This window comes from Neofelis nebulosa, chromosome X, assembly GCF_028018385.1.
Source record: "Neofelis nebulosa isolate mNeoNeb1 chromosome X, mNeoNeb1.pri, whole genome shotgun sequence".
Lineage (NCBI taxonomy): Eukaryota > Metazoa > Chordata > Mammalia > Carnivora > Felidae > Neofelis > Neofelis nebulosa.
Genome location: NC_080800.1, coordinates 98,109,471 through 98,124,589, shown reverse-complemented (window position 1 = coordinate 98,124,589; position 15,119 = coordinate 98,109,471). Strand labels below are relative to the sequence as shown.

Genomic DNA, 15,119 nt, shown 5'->3' with positions numbered 1-15,119 from the left:
GTCTCCATCCTTCTTGGCCACTGCCCCGCATGCAGACCCTTTGCCATATGCCATACTCTTTTGAGGAGGGGGCTCGTTCGTTCAGGCCGGAAAGTGGGGTCCACTTTGTCCTGGCCACGTTGCTGCTGTCAGGCCATTATCCACCCCCTAAAAAACACCTCCTTTGAAGCTACTACCTACCGTCCAGATGGGCCACACCTGCGGTCCACACCCCTCCTTGTCACTGCCATCTATAGATGTCCTTCTTTAAAATTTTTTTTTTTTTTTTTAACATTTATTTATCTTTGAGACAGAGCGCATGAACAGGGGAGAGTCAGAGAAAGAGGGAGACACAGAATCTGAAACAGGCTCCAGGTTCTGAGCTGTCACCACAGAGTCTGACGCGGGGCTCGAACCCACGGACCGCGAGATCATGACCTGAGCCGAAGTCGGACACTTAACCGACTGAGCCACCCAGGCGCCCCTAAAATTTTTTTTTTTAACGTTTATTTATTTTTGAGACAGAGAGAGACAGAGCATGAATGGGGGAGGGTCAGAGAGAGGGAGACACAGAATCTGAAACAGGCTCCAGGCTCTGAGCGGTCAGCACAGAGCCCGACGCGGGGCCCGAACTCACGGACTGCGAGATCATGACCTGAGCCGAAGTCGGCCGCTTAACCGACTGAGCCACCCAGGCGCCCCTAGATGTCCTTCTTTAGACGTGGCACCTGCTCAGAGCCTTTGCCTGGCCTTTAGATTGCCTGCGTCTGAATCCTAACTGCAATTTACCAGCCACATAACCTTGCCTATTTCCTTGGGCTATTTCCTTATCTGCCTGATCAATTCTGATTCTTCTGTCGAGAGTTAACTTAAGAATTGCCTCTTTGGTGAAGGCTTCACTCTGCTAGGAGTTCTTAGCGCATCACCACCCCCCCCCCAACCCCCCCCCCCGCCGCCACCCCCTTCTTCTGGGCTTTCACTGTGCCTTGGCCATACACCTCCATGTTGGTAATTTTTTACATTGTATTATATTCGTCTCTTTGCATCTACTTTTCCACTAAACTGTAAGCTCCTTAGGGCAAGACTCCATGACTTCGTTTCTGAATTCCTGGCGCCTCATACAATACTGGGAACAGAGATGCCGCAAATATGTATTGGGACAGATGGCTGAATGTGCATTCGCCATTATCCCCAAAGCGGTGCAGAGCAAACAAACAGTCCTCTGAGTGTCTGCTCCAAGAATTTGGGTCGGGGTGCTACGGAATGTCTTCCCAGGTATTTTTTGGCCGTCTTGCAATCTTCCCTTACTGTCATCCTTGCAACTCTTCATGGGCGTTTGCAACGGGAAAGTGAATCAGGAGGCACATTCGCGGGCTCTGCATACGCGAGGTGGAAAGGCGAAGTCGCTGTTAGGCGCCTGGCCTGTCGTTTTGTCCGTTTCCGCTGCTCCTAGCCTGCCTTTCAGTGTGCTTTCAATGCCCCCGCCCCTGCCGTGCAGTTGAGAACGAGGCCCACTGCGACTTTGTGAAGCTGCGGGAGATGCTGATTCGGGTGAACATGGAGGACCTCCGGGAGCAGACCCACAGCCGGCACTACGAGCTGTACCGCCGCTGCAAGCTGGAGGAGATGGGCTTCCAGGACACCGACCCCGACAGCAAGCCCTTCAGGTACCTCTCTGGCCAGCCCAGCCCACCCAGGGGCTGCGGAAGGCTTGCCCTGGAGAATTCACACGGGAGGCGAGACGCGGGTGCCGAGACCTTAGAGCAGCAGGGCTGTCACCTGCCCGGTCCACTCTGTTGCCCCCGCGGCTGTGGCAGAGCGGGCTTGGCCAGCACCCGGCCCCGGAGGCCCAGAGGACCCGGGGGGCGGCGGGCGGCGGCCGGCGGGCGGCGGCCGGCGGGCGGCGGCCGGCGGGCGGCGGCCGGCGGGCGGCGGCCGGCGGGCGGCGGGCAGGGGGCGGGGCGCCCAAGCTCCTTGCTGCGCGCGCACGTAGGCACATGCGCACTAGCCGCGGGCAGCTCTAGCAGAGGGGACCCATGAGCCGAGGCTCTTTTCCGCAATGTGGCAGTTTGTGCCTGTCCTCTGACCCACGTCCTTCAGCAGACTCCGACTGCCCCGCCGGGTGTCCAATCCGCTCCTTCCCCTCCTTCCCATTATCAAACCAGATGGGACCAGGTGGCCGTCATTGCACGCGTATCAGTGAACTTCAGGCCCTTCAGGCGCTGTCCCTAGTGTCTGGCGTTCAGGCGCAAGTTTGGTTTTGACCACCGGGTGTTAATAACCATTGACGTCCGTCTCAAATCAGAACTTGAGGTGCTTTCGGAGAAGAGGACCGTTTTCGAAAGCGGTTTGCTATGCCGACAGGAACCACACGCCAAGTATCATCGTCTGATCTGTATGCATGCGGCGTGACATAAGTCCCACATTTAAAAAATTTTTTTCTTTTAATCTTCATTTATTTTGAGAGAGATAGCGTGTGAGCAGGGGAGGGGCAGAGAGGGAGGGAGACAAAAATGTGAAGCAGGCTCCAGGCTGTCAGCACAGAGCCTGGCGCAGGGCTCGAACTCACGAACTGTGAGATCGTGACCTGAGCTGCAGTCGGACACTCAACCGACTGAGCCACCCAGGTGCCCCAAGCCCCACGTTTTAAATTATCATGTGGTGCCCTTTATTACAGCTCAGTCCCCCTCTCAGGAAATGTCAGGCTGCAATTAGGAAGTCAGGGAGATACTTGCGGGCTAAGAAAGCTTTCAGATGGGCTCTGAGTCCCATCTTTGATTTTAACTCAACGTTAGATATTCCTACCCCACTGCCTCCTTTCCGGAAATTCTCTCTGCCCTGGCTTTTCTAGCACCGACCTGTCTGGTTTGAGTCCTTCTCTCGATACTCCTTCTTGGCCTCATGGCACGCTCATTTTCTTCAGCTTACTCCTTTTTTTAAAAAAAGTGTATTCATTTATTTGAGAGGGACAGAGACAGCGCAAGCTGGGGAGGGGCAGAGAGAGGAGAGAGGATCCCAAGCAGGCTCTGTGCTGTCAGTGGGACTCGAAGTCCTGGAGATGTGAGATCGTGACCTGAGCTAAAACCAAGAGCAGATGTTTAACCAACTGAGCCACCCAGGCACCCCCCGAATTATTTTAAAGTGCTTCCAAGCTCCAGGAGTTCTGCTTCCCTTACTGTTCCCTAACTTCCCCCAAATCCTCTGTCCCTACCAGCCCTTCACATTCAGATCCCATCATTTCTTTTTCTTTTTTCTCCTGTTTCCTCCATACCCCACCCACCTCCTCTCTGGCAACCACCAGTCTGTTCTCTGTATTGAAGAGTCTGGTTTTTTGTTTGTTTGTTTGTTTGTCTTTTTTTTTCTTTGTTCTATTGTTTTGTTTCTTAAATCCCACATGTGAATGAAATCTCATGGTATTTGTCTTTCTCCGACAGATTTATTTCACTTAGCGTTAACACCCTCTGGCTCCATCCATATTGCGGCAAATGGCAAGATCTCATTCTTTTTGTGTGTGTGTGTGTGGCTTTTTTGTGTGTGTGGGAGTCAGAGATCCCATCATTTATTTGGATTGTTGGGAAGTCTGTCCATCATGCAGCAGCCAGAGTGGTCTTTCTCATTTTCAAATTGCCTGAAAAAAAAACCAGTCCTCCTGCTTAAAACCCTGCAGTGGATACATGACCAAGCCTGTAACACAGCGTCCAACACCTACTCTCTCCTGTCAGACAGACTCAGGAATCTCAACGCCCTCTACTTCACAGCTTGCTTGATCCCCTCCCGCCATGTTGAACTACGCCTGGTTCCCCAAGTACATCATCCTTTCTCCACACATGCCTTTCCACATGCCGCCCTCTTCGGAGCATGATTCCTCCTCTTCTTCACTAGGCTGACTCCTATTTCTATAAAACTGAGTCCAGGCTGGGGTCAGGGAGACTTGGCCTAGGCATCTCCCAGTAGACCATGAGTTCCTTGATGGTGGGCATAGTGGCTGTCAGCTCTAGATGTTGAGTGACTAGTATAGTGTCACTTAGTTCTGTGTCTAGCACATGATGGAGTCTCACCAAGTGTTTGAAGTAGTTCATTAAGGGGCACCTGGTTGGCTCAGTCAGTTGACCGTCTAACTCTTGATCTAGGCTCAGGTCATGATTTCATGGTCATAGGATCAAGCCCATGTTGGGCTCGGCACTTATAGCATGGAGCATGCTTGGGATTCTCTCTCCCTCTCTCTATGACCCTCCCCCCATCAAAAAATAAATAAATAAATAAACTTGAAAAAAGAAAGAAATAGCTCATTAACTATTATAGCTAGTTAATAGCTCATTAACTATTAACTCTGAAACTGCAGTCAGTTTCAGAGCCAGGACCTGGGAGCACAATGCAGAGGAAGGATCCAGATTAAGAGATGAGAGACCCAGCTTCCAGTCCCTGCCCTTCACCTGACTAGCCGTGTGGTCTTGAGCAAATCACCTCACCTCTCTGGTCCGGTTTCCTCGCCTGTATAACCAGGGCACAGAAGCAGATGTTCTAAGTCTGCTTCTAAATATTGTGTCCGTTCACCAGGGCTGCCCTGTCCCCCTCAAGCAGCCCTGTGATCCTGCAGTCACATGCTAGGCAAGCTGCCTGCAGCTCTGCGGTTCTGTTTTTGCACCCGTCCCGGAATTGGGGGAGGCTGGGGGGAACCCGAGGAGGATCGCCGGCGCTAGTTTTCATTGAATGGGAACTGTTCCAGAGGCAGGGGGATTAACCTGACCGTGTCTACAGCTTACAGGAGACGTATGAGGCCAAAAGGAACGAGTTCCTAGGGGAGCTCCAGAAGAAAGAGGAAGAGATGAGACAGATGTTCGTCCAGAGAGTCAAAGAGAAGGAAGCTGAACTTAAAGAGGCAGAGAAAGAGGTAAATGCGACCCTGAGTGCCCAGGAGGCAGGAAAGAGGGGGCTGAGCTTGGGCACAGCAGGGGCTTCTGCCCCAGGGGCACAGCCAGCTAGAGCCTTGCAGCTTCCAGGCAGGAAGGGGTGCGGTATCTGCAGCCCCGCCTTGGCTGGCACCGAGGGCACTGAGAGATCTATGTCTTCTTTTCTTCTTAATGTTTCTTTATTTTTGAGAGAGAAAGAGAGAGGGTGCACCCAAGTGGGGGAGAGGCAGAGAGAGGAGAACAGAGGACCCGAAGCTGGCTGTGCGCTGATAGCAGTGAACCCAACGTGGGGCTCCAACTCAAATGCGAGGTCATGACCTGAGCCAAAGTTGGGACGTTCAACCGATGGAGCCACCCAGGCAGCCCCAGATACATGTCTTTTTGATCCCTCATTCCCCAAGGCCAGGGTGTGTTCTCATTCTCTGCGCTATGCTACGCAATTCTCTAGAGCTGCTGCACGCTCCCATATGGTAGTCACTAGCCACATGGGGCTATTTAAATTTAAATGAATTAAAATTAAGTAAAATTGAAAACTCGGTTCCTCCGCATTTCAAATGCTCAGTCCTCATGTGACTGGTGGCGATCGGATTGGACAGCCCAGGTACAGAATATTTCCATCACTGCAGAAAGTTCTAGTGGGCAACGCTGCTCAAGAATCAAGACCTGACCTACCCCCTCAGGGTCAGGTGCCGACTCATTCTTTTCCCTCTTCCTGGCAGGTCAGAGCTTGGTAGGGACAGGTGATCACTTTCTTGGCTGTCCCACCCCACGCTACCTGCTTTGATGGCCACAGGGTAAGGTGTTCCCAGGCGGTCCTAAGTACCTTGCTGAAACCTACATCAGTGACAGCTGGGGCATTTCCCCGGTCACTTGGATATTCGGTCCCCGTTTCACATTAGCGGTAAGGGAACATCTGTGCAGCCCTGGCAAGTTTTTAAACTCCTGTTGGTCTATCTGGGGTTTTCATCAGGTAAGTCATGGCTGACAGAGTGAAGTTCGTCCTCCAACCATTGCCTTGTCCCCAAGGTCCACTACCGGTTTGCCTGCTGCTGCCCAAGTCAGTGGCCTCAGCTACGGTTTTAGCCGTCAGTGACTGCTTCACCTCTCTGGGCCTCGAGACCCATACAGAAGGGAAGGACCGGGGCGCCTGGGGGGCTCAGTTGGTTGAGTGTCTGATTCTTGATCTTGGCTCAGGTCATGATCTCACGGTTCGTGAGACTGAGCCCTGCGTTGGGCTCTGCGCTGAGTGGGAGCCTGCTTAAGATTCTCTTTCTCCTTCTCCCTCTGCCCCTGCCCCATTCGTGCTCACTTTCTCTCTCTCTCTCTAAAAAAAAGTGGGGGGGTGGCGCCTGGGTGGCTCAGTTAGTTGAGCGACCAACTTGGGCTCAGGTCATGATCTCACGGTTTGTGAGTTCGAGCCCCTCGTCGGGCTCCGTGCTGACAGCTCAGAGCCTGGAGCCTGCTTCTGATTCTCTCTCTCTGCCCCTCCCCCACTCATGCTCTGTCTCTCTCTGTCTCAGAAATAAACAAACATTTTTTAAAATTTAAAAAAAATAAAAGGGAAGCACTTACTTACTTCCCAAGTCTCTTCCCCCTGTCATCTGCTGTGGCTCTCTAGGGTCATCACCAAAGTCCATGGCATGGATATTGATTTTATTTCAGTGTCACTTTCCAAAAAGAAAAATGTCACCCAGTAGTTTTGGAGGGAGTTGTGAGGAGATCTCAAAGATGGATGAATGAAAGGCCAAGGAACAAAAGCCAGGTTAGAGCAGCTGATGGGCAGGGCTTCCACCACCCTACCCCAAGTGGCTACTGAAAGCTGGTTTACACGGCAAGCCTGGCACCCACCGGCCCTCACTACGTGGCAGTCCCAAATACCTGTAGGACCCGGAGACCTGGCCCCCTCCGTCCTGTGCTTCGAGTGCTACAGAATCCTAAGTTCTCTCCAAAAGTGAGTGAGGTTATGCTTGGTCCATTCTTAGTATTCAGGGTAATCGATCACATTCTAGTTTGCCGCCACAACGGCCTGCCAGAATATTCTTCCCATTCTCCTTTGGGTGTCTGATTCATTTTTTTTTAAATTTACTTAATTTTGAGAGAGAGCACAAGCCGGGAAAGGGCAGAGAGTGGGGGGGGGGGGGGCATAGAAGATCCGAAGTGGGCTCTGCACGGACAGCAGTGAGCTCAATGCAGGGCTCGAACTCCCGAACCGTGAGGTCATGACCTATGCCCAAGTCAGACGCTCGACCGACTGAGCCACACAGGTGTCCCCTGGGTGTCTGGTTCTATTCAGAGCTAGCTGGGTCTCCCCTTGGTCAAAGCTGAGGTCTCTGCACTCATTCTATTTTATAAAATTCTTTTATCTCTTTCCATGTCTGAGGACAAGTATTTTCTCTGAGCAGCTTTGGCATTGGGGAAGTCTTCTCTGCAATCCTTGATGATCCTCCTTGATTAAAGGCGCATAAGAAAAGGCAGGGGCCCCTTTCATATCGGGAGATCTCACAATATCATCCTCTAAAGAATGGTTTCACCTTGGACAAATTCTTTAACTTCTTCAACCTTCTGTTTCCTCATGACATACAGATGATAACAGAAAGGCTATTGTTACTCACAATTAATATGGCCAGTCATAGTTCCCTGCCCATATTCAAGAGCAAAAAGGGGGAGGTAAAGTGGCAGGAGAAGGGAACTCTCCAGAACACGGTGCCCTTTGGGGCCCTCATATCAGTTCCTGGCAGAGAGTCTCCTAAGGTCCCAGGGCCCTGAAGGACGCCCCCCCTGCCAGTACCTACCCGCCCCGGGCCGGCTCAGCTGGGAACTCACTGTAAAAGCAAGGACTGTCCTCAGACTCCCTGTGCCCCCCCGCCAGCTGCATGAGAAGTTTGACCGCCTGAAGAAGCTACACCAGGACGAGAAGAAGAAACTGGAGGATAAGAAGAAATCTCTGGACGATGAAGTGAATGCCTTCAAACAGAGAAAGACGGCGGCTGAGCTGCTCCAGTCGCAGGGCTCCCAGGCCGGAGGCTCCCAGACGCTGAAAAGGGACAAAGAGAAGAAAAAGTGAGTGCTAGGCTGCTCTGGGCTCCTGGCTTCTTTCTCCTCCTGCTCCTCCCCCCTCAGTGCAGGGCCTGGAGACAGATGGGCCTGAGGGCTGGTGGCCCGAGGTGAGCTGTGGGCTGACAGATGCACTTGGGGACCTAGAACTGGTCTCAGTGTCCCCTGAGTTGGGATGACTTGAGAGTAGGGGACGGCTGACATCCCAGAGGCCCGGCACCTGTGCTCGGCCGCTTAGGAAAGCCCTGCAAAGCTCTAGGTAGGGGGAGAGGGAGGGACAGGAGAGGAGAGGCAACCGGAATGTGGGAGGGGACAGAGAAGAAAGAAGGAAATCAAAAGAGCTCTAGAGTTGTAAGAAAGAGATGGATGAAAGGAAGGGTAGATAGAGGGTCGGGGGGAGAGAGAGTGCCTTGGCGGAGCCTCTGGGCACCCCCTTTCTCCCCAGAGGTTGGCGCCGATCTGGCTCACGGGCCGGCCTGCTCATCCTGTGTCCGAGGTGTTCACCTCCCCATGCCTGTAGCCACCCCCCCCCCCAACCCCGTTCTCACTTAGCTGCAGCCAGCAGTTGAATTGCTGCTACTGAAGGCTGCTGCCCAGTCCTGGTCTCCCACCCTGTGCCCTCCATCCCTCTTGGCTGCTTAGCTCTTTCAGGCCTGGGCTGCTGAGAACTTGGTGGGGAGACCTCAGATGCTAGTAGATTCCGTGTGGCCCACCCTCAAGGTGGAGAGTGATTGCACAGGGTGTCTAGGTCTCCTGGGATCTGGTAAGGCAGGCTAGCGTGGATCCCCGCCTACGTGTGGGTCCATAACCCTGACCCAATGCCAGGCTTTGCTTGCCGAAGTCACCCACTTGTCATCCCGGAGCCAGAGGACAGGGAAGCATTTCCAGAGGGATGTACACAACACCAGGAACTGTCCGGTCGTCCCTTTTGCTCTAGTTTTGCAGTGGGACTCGGGGAGCCCTTGGAGGCACTGTTGGGCGATGTCCTTACTAAAGGGGCCTGAGGGTCTGAAAGGTATCCAGGGTCATTGCCTTCTGTTCTTAGCTACTTGTTCCTGACTCAACTGTTGGACATTTGCCGGAAGGAGGAAACATCTAACTTGCCTCTGTGCCTGGCCAATCGCTTAGGAGTGAAACAGTGGCTTCCGTACAACAGTAAAAGATCTAATATTTGTAGGCACTCAACTTGGCAATCCAATGACTCAAAAGTGTAATTTGAACACTTTCACCAATCAGTCCAGAGATGTTTGTTACGGAGTTAAACCACTAGGTGTCAGATCACTGACTAATGAACTTTTTTAGGTGTTACCTGATGGATAAGCTTTAACTAGCCAGTAAAGAAGTGTCACTGGACACACTGATCTGGCACTGTGTGTTAGTTGCACCAGAAGGAATGGGTTCCTATTTTTAAGATCAGAAAAACCTAAATGTGTCTTCCGGCTCCAACCGGCTGCCTTCATAGCCTGTGGTATTTGTCAACGCAATCCCTGGGGCAGCTTCATGGCCCGCTTGCCGGAACTAGGAGATTCCTTTGTTTGGACCCCACTGACACTAAACTATAAATACTCCCAATTCAGTTATTCAGTGGAAGTTTCTCTCAGACCAGGTTCTCTCCTAGTTGTCTCACGTGAACTGATCCCCCTCTCTCACTCCAGGCAGAGGACCCTATATAGGGAGGCGTGTCTCTCCAGTCTCCAGGAATATTTGTAATTGGTGATGGCGCCTTTGTCCAATTCCGAGATGTATGAAAACCTTGCTGGCGTGTGGGACTTCATATTAGCAATCAGGGCAAAATAGACTGTCGTCTCCCATCTTTCCAGACACAGAAATGGCCCAGGCCTGGGCTTCTTTTTTTGTTTTAATAATTTTTTTTGATTCTACTTACCTTTGAGAGAAAGAGACAGACAGAGTGTGAGCAGGGGAGGGGGCAGAGAGAGAGAGGGAGACACAGAATCCGAAGCGGGCTCCAGGCTCTGTGCTGATGGCAGGGCTTGAACTCACGACCCATGAGATCATGACCTGAGCCGAAGTTGGACGCTAAACTGACTGAGCCACCCAGGTGCTCCTTGGGCTTCTTCTGTAATGCCATGAACAGTTGGCTAAATTCTGGAAAACCCTTCTTTAGATCTGGGCCACTCTGCTCCCATAGTGCTGCTGGTGGGGGGGGGGGGTTGGAGGGTAGAGGCGGTGGCAGGAGGCACTTCTTAAGAGTTGGTGGTTGGATGTAATAGAGTCACATACTCAGAATTTCCATTGGCTGCCCTGAAAGAGGTTACGAAAGAATATTGGTGTTCCCGGGGTCCCTCCCAGCCCGCCCTTCCTCCCCGCCCCCACTCTTCCTCATTTCCTTTGATCTCTAACCCGTCATTGTTTGTGTCAGCTCATAATATTGGATTTCTCCTCAAGCTCACTCCCTCTTCATCAGCTCTTACTGTTTTACAGTTAACTCTGCTGTTTGCTGCATGCTGCATGAGACCCAGGGTCCTGGTAAGCTTTATTAACTCTAAATAGAACTGGCAGTGGCTTCTAGAACACATGTCCCCACATCCCACTCCCTACCCAACATCTAATCACGCAAGAAGCCGCTCCACTGTCCTAGCTCTTGGGACTTTACAGTATGGGGACATAGTTTGCTGTGGTCTCAGGTGTACGTGTGGAATGTTTGCCTGCGTGGTTCAAAGCGGAGCGTTTTCAGACTCGCTGCTAGAAGAGTTGAGTAGCGCAGGAGGATCCCGTGGGTCCTCAATATTTGAGGTTTCAATTGTGGCCGTTCTTTTTTTCTTACAAGTGCCTTAGTCATTGCTTTCAAAATTAACTAACGTGTAAGTGACGAGGGAAGCTTTTGGGTTTGCGAGGCTGTCCTGCAATGTCACACTTGGCATTGACCCCAGGTTTGGGTATGTTCCAAGTCAATGGAAACTTGCTTCTCTATTTCCCTGTGGTGGCTGTTTCTTATTCAAGGGGTTCAAGTTCTCAAATTCCCTTTGGCTATGTGCACCCTTCCCCCCCCCAAAAAAAACCCTATAGTAAAAGTGGAAGAAAAGAGATTTCAAATATTATAGAGACTTCCTCACATTTCATTTTATGAATACCAGCTTTCATGTACACCTTTGACAAGAAGGTAAGCAGGTAACCTTTGGTAACATGGATTCCTGAGGGCTAGGCGTTAACATCTACAGACTGAATAAAAGCCGTCCTTGACATCATGTGGTTTATAGGTTGGTTGTAGCAATGATTAAGCACCTTCTGTCTATTCTTCTAGGCTCAGTGAGCAGGGAGGAAACATAAATATGTTTCATTTAACATAATTAGGCCTAATACTGTTTTTTACACTTTATCATAGAAACTTCCAAACAGGAACAAAAGAAGAGAGAAGATAGTATAACGCAGCCCCGTGTGCCCAAACCCTGCCCCCAAACAACTGTCAACATCTGGCCAATCCCATTTCCTCTATTATCCCAAACATGCTGGAGCACTAGAAAGCAAAACCCACATCGTTTCATCTGGAAATACTTTAGCATGTAGCTCTAAGAGCCAGTGATGCTTAAAAAAACAAACAAACAAACAAACAAACAAACATAACCACTACGCTACCATTATCACACCTACAAAATTAACAATTTGTTAACATAAAATTTCTAGTCAGTGTTCAGAATACTCTAGTCGTCTCATAAATGCCTGTTCCGCGTGGTTTGTTTGGGTCAGGGAATATAAAATACTGAGAAGACTTCTCCCCACTCACCAATGTAGTTTATGATTTAAATGGCAGGCCCACTGTGAAGTCGCCAAACCGATGGCCACAGCTACCACTCTGGGGACTTTGGACAGCTGGCAAAACATCCTACTTTCAAGCAAATCTCGAAGAGGAAGTCCAGGCAGGCTTCTGAAACATAAAGCCCCTGAAACAGCCAAAGGGAACAACCCTCAAAGAACAACGAGATGATGTACTGTCTGGCTGACAGGCGAGTCTCGGAGCCCCTGTTGGTTGACAGGAATGAAAGGGCCGACTTCCATTTAGGAAGGCCACGAGCTCCTACAGCGTGTGTCCGCTGCTGTAGTTCTGGTGCCCAGCCAAGTGGCTGACGCCCAGAGGAGCTCCGTTCTTTGCTCCCCCATTTTCAGTGAGGACAGCAGGAAAGCTGTATCGCGGTAGCTTAGGTCTCAGTTGATTCGGGTTTCGGTGCACGTGGCTTGTCACAGCTCGGGTCAGGTTTCCCTGAGTAGATCGCTGTCGGTAGCCATTATGAAAATGAATTCTGGCGAAACGATCATTAAAGCCGCGCCGTACCAGTGAGAAGCAATTGGCACACGGTGGGAACAGCCAACCCCAACCCCGAGTGTCGGCTTCTCCTGGCAGGCTTCTCCCCAGTAGACCGCGAAAGTGGTTCCAATCCAAATAGGGGAGGGAGGCCTTGGCCCCATGGGATCTGAAAGCCACAAAGGAAGCCTGTCCCCTCCCCAAAGCCCTCCGTCCAGGGGCGGATCACAAAGGCCACCCCTCATTAACTGGAGTGCCAGCAGAGGGAGGCTCTCTGTTCCCTCACTGCTTTCGAAATTGCTTGAGGTGCTGCGGCCTGCTGTCTGCAATTGTAAGAGAGATTCCTCTGTGACCCGTACGCAGTCGCAGATACCGTATGTCGGTGGCTACTGGCCCCTTGACCCGCGTGTGTGGGGGGCGTGCAGCACGTGGACAGTACACACACGCCGAAATATATCCACCTTCCCGTGCAGCCCAGAGCATAGGCCATCGCGGTGTTGTTGAGGCCTCTCTTCCCCTCGGGAGTAGAGAGACTAAAATAAGAGGTGAGCATTTTGTACAGTGTTTTAACACTTTCCAGAGCGTGTCTCCGGACGATATATTCTTTTCACCTTGCAACAATCATGTGAGGTAGAGAAGGAAGGAATAATCTTCAGTTGGCAAGATGAGCAAACGGAGGAGTGGGCGATTGCGGAGCCTTACCAAGGGTCACACAGTGAGTTAGTGGCAGAACTGGAACAAGAATGCAGAACGCCTAATTTCTGGTATAAATGGCTATTCACATGAGAGGGAGAGAATGTGTGGGTGTGTGGATATGTTCACTCTGAGGAAGTGACTACAAATATACTCACATCTCACATCTGCACATGCTTTTAACTATCCCTCGCAAATATCTAATAGCCTTTATTTAATGAGATAAACGTATTCTTTGCGGGTGATAAAACGGAGGCTAGAAACCCAGGCAAGGAGTTGTCAGGAACACGTCAGTGTGATGGAAAGAGTCTTGATTAAAGAGCCAAAGGATTCAGGTTCTGATCCCGTGACTCTTTCTTTGTGACCACGGTAACGTCCGTCGGTATCTCTGTTCCCCAGTCTCCTCGTAAGTTTCAAAAGGGGATTGATACTACTTGCTTTGCTAATGTCACCGGCATGAAAGTTTAAATGACAGCAAGGTGAAAGTGCTGGGCGAACACAAACCCATAATGGATTTGCCGTAGCTCAGGTTTGTCAGGTAACTGTGGTCCGGACCCTATTGCAGAACCCCTCAACCATCCCCGGATACTTCTCCAACGGTCTTGCCCCGGGGCACCAGTCAGTTGACTGGAGCTGCTCCCAAGTAAGCTCCACCCCCTCTGCTTCCCCTAAGGGACAGGGCAGTCGGTGGTGGCCGAGAGCCCGAGAGCCTGGCGCTCTATCCAGTGGCCTGAGGCCACCTGGAGATTTGCTGACAGGATTCCTGTAGTGTCTGCGTGGGGGGGGGGGGCATTAGGACCTGGTAATTCAGAAGAAAGTATTCTTGTGGCTGTTGATGATGATTTTGCCAGCTTAATGCCACTGTCCTGCCATTCAGAGGTGTGTGGGGGTGTGTGAGAGAGAAAGCATGTTCCCAGGAGCCAATGCCGTAAGACCCTATTCTAACATAGCTGTATTCTAATTATCCATTAGTCGTCATGACAATTTTCTTCTAACCTTTTATTTATTTTTTTTGGTACATTAATCCATCCGTTCATTAACCCAACTTCTCTTTTCATTTTCAGTTTGGGCTTCCTGTAGACGCCCTTTTCCTGCGCAACAGAGCTGGGCCTCCCTTTCTCTAACTCCCCCTTAACACGTCCGGGGGAGCACGCCACCTGTGCCCTCCCCTCTCTTCCTGCCAAAGTTTGTAGAAGCCCGGGAGTCTGAGGATGTTGTCTGGCCTCTGGCCGAGAAGCCAGCAGTCGCCGTGGTTCGGAGATGCCTGGCGCATCCCAGCCCCCCCTCCTGGCGCCTCCCCCGCCGGCCTCTCCCGGCCATCTTTGCCACACTGTGACACGTCCCATGGTCCCATCTGCCCTTCCCCACCACCAGCTCCCCTGCTCGTGACTGCTGCTTGTTCCCCCGAAGTATCTGCGTCCACCGTGGCCAGGTCAGAGCCAGTCAGCTCTTCCCCTCGGTCCCCAGGCACCGGGCCACGGCCCCTTCTGAGAGGGCTCCAGTAGGGGGTCCTCTGGTGCCTCTTCCCTCTGGCCTCCGAGCCCGGCCCTTTCCAGTTTTGAGTTGCTCCGCGAGTAAGTGCACTCAAGTTGTGTTAAAAATCCAGAACGCGTTTAGTTAACGCCGAGCCCTTTCCAGAAAACTCGACCGCCGAAGAACATAGCATAGATTTCTCCTCTCTATAATGCCGGGTACCCCACAAATGCAGAAGGGAGAATAAACCTGAATATTCTCACCAGCCTAGTGTCTTCAATGATAGACTTCTGGAATTCTTCTGAGGTGTCTCAGTATCTTTGTAATCTCCCTTAGGGCTCCACACCACCCCAATCAGGCAGAGCCGGTAGCAGCCCCACGTTGGAAACTGCCAAACCGAGCGGTCAAAGAAGCAATGTCTTCAGTTTTGCACTGATGGGTCTTCCCGTCTATTTAGCGCACGTCAGGAGTTTTAATCTGTATTTTGCATGTGTCCCCCCCCTCCCCCCGCCCCCATAAGAAGAGGCGAGACAATCGGTTGGGGAGGCAAACACCAGGTGTTGTGCTTTGGAAGGTCCCAAACCTTATCTCCAGTCTAAAACTGTTCCAGCCCCAATTTTTATCACGGGCCCACCTGATAGTGACTTTGGGAACCCGTGTGAGGTAAAGAGCCCTCCAATGTCAGGGCCACGAGGTACAGTGTGGCCTTTGGTGTTTGGCCAGCGAGAGCGAGAGCGAGCGAGCGAGCGAGC

At 51.6% G+C, this 15,119-nt stretch overlaps 1 protein-coding gene across 6 annotated transcripts in view; it reads left to right on the top strand.

Moving 5' to 3' along the window:
- The window catches only part of SEPTIN6 (septin 6), a 67,911-nt gene that overhangs the window by 49,650 nt on the left and 3,142 nt on the right, over window positions 1-15,119 (top strand). For 4 of the 6 annotated variants that reach the window (XM_058713076.1, XM_058713070.1, XM_058713074.1 and 1 more), the window contains 3 exons: window positions 1,478-1,646; window positions 4,738-4,870; window positions 7,759-7,949. In XM_058713076.1, the coding sequence (XP_058569059.1) occupies window positions 1,478-1,646; window positions 4,738-4,870; window positions 7,759-7,949 (493 nt within the window). Of the gene's footprint in view, window positions 1-1,477; window positions 1,647-4,737; window positions 4,871-7,758; window positions 7,950-10,385; window positions 10,431-13,958; window positions 14,633-15,119 lie in introns of those variants that run through there. The other 2 variants (XM_058713073.1, XM_058713071.1) reach the window with 2 other exon arrangements.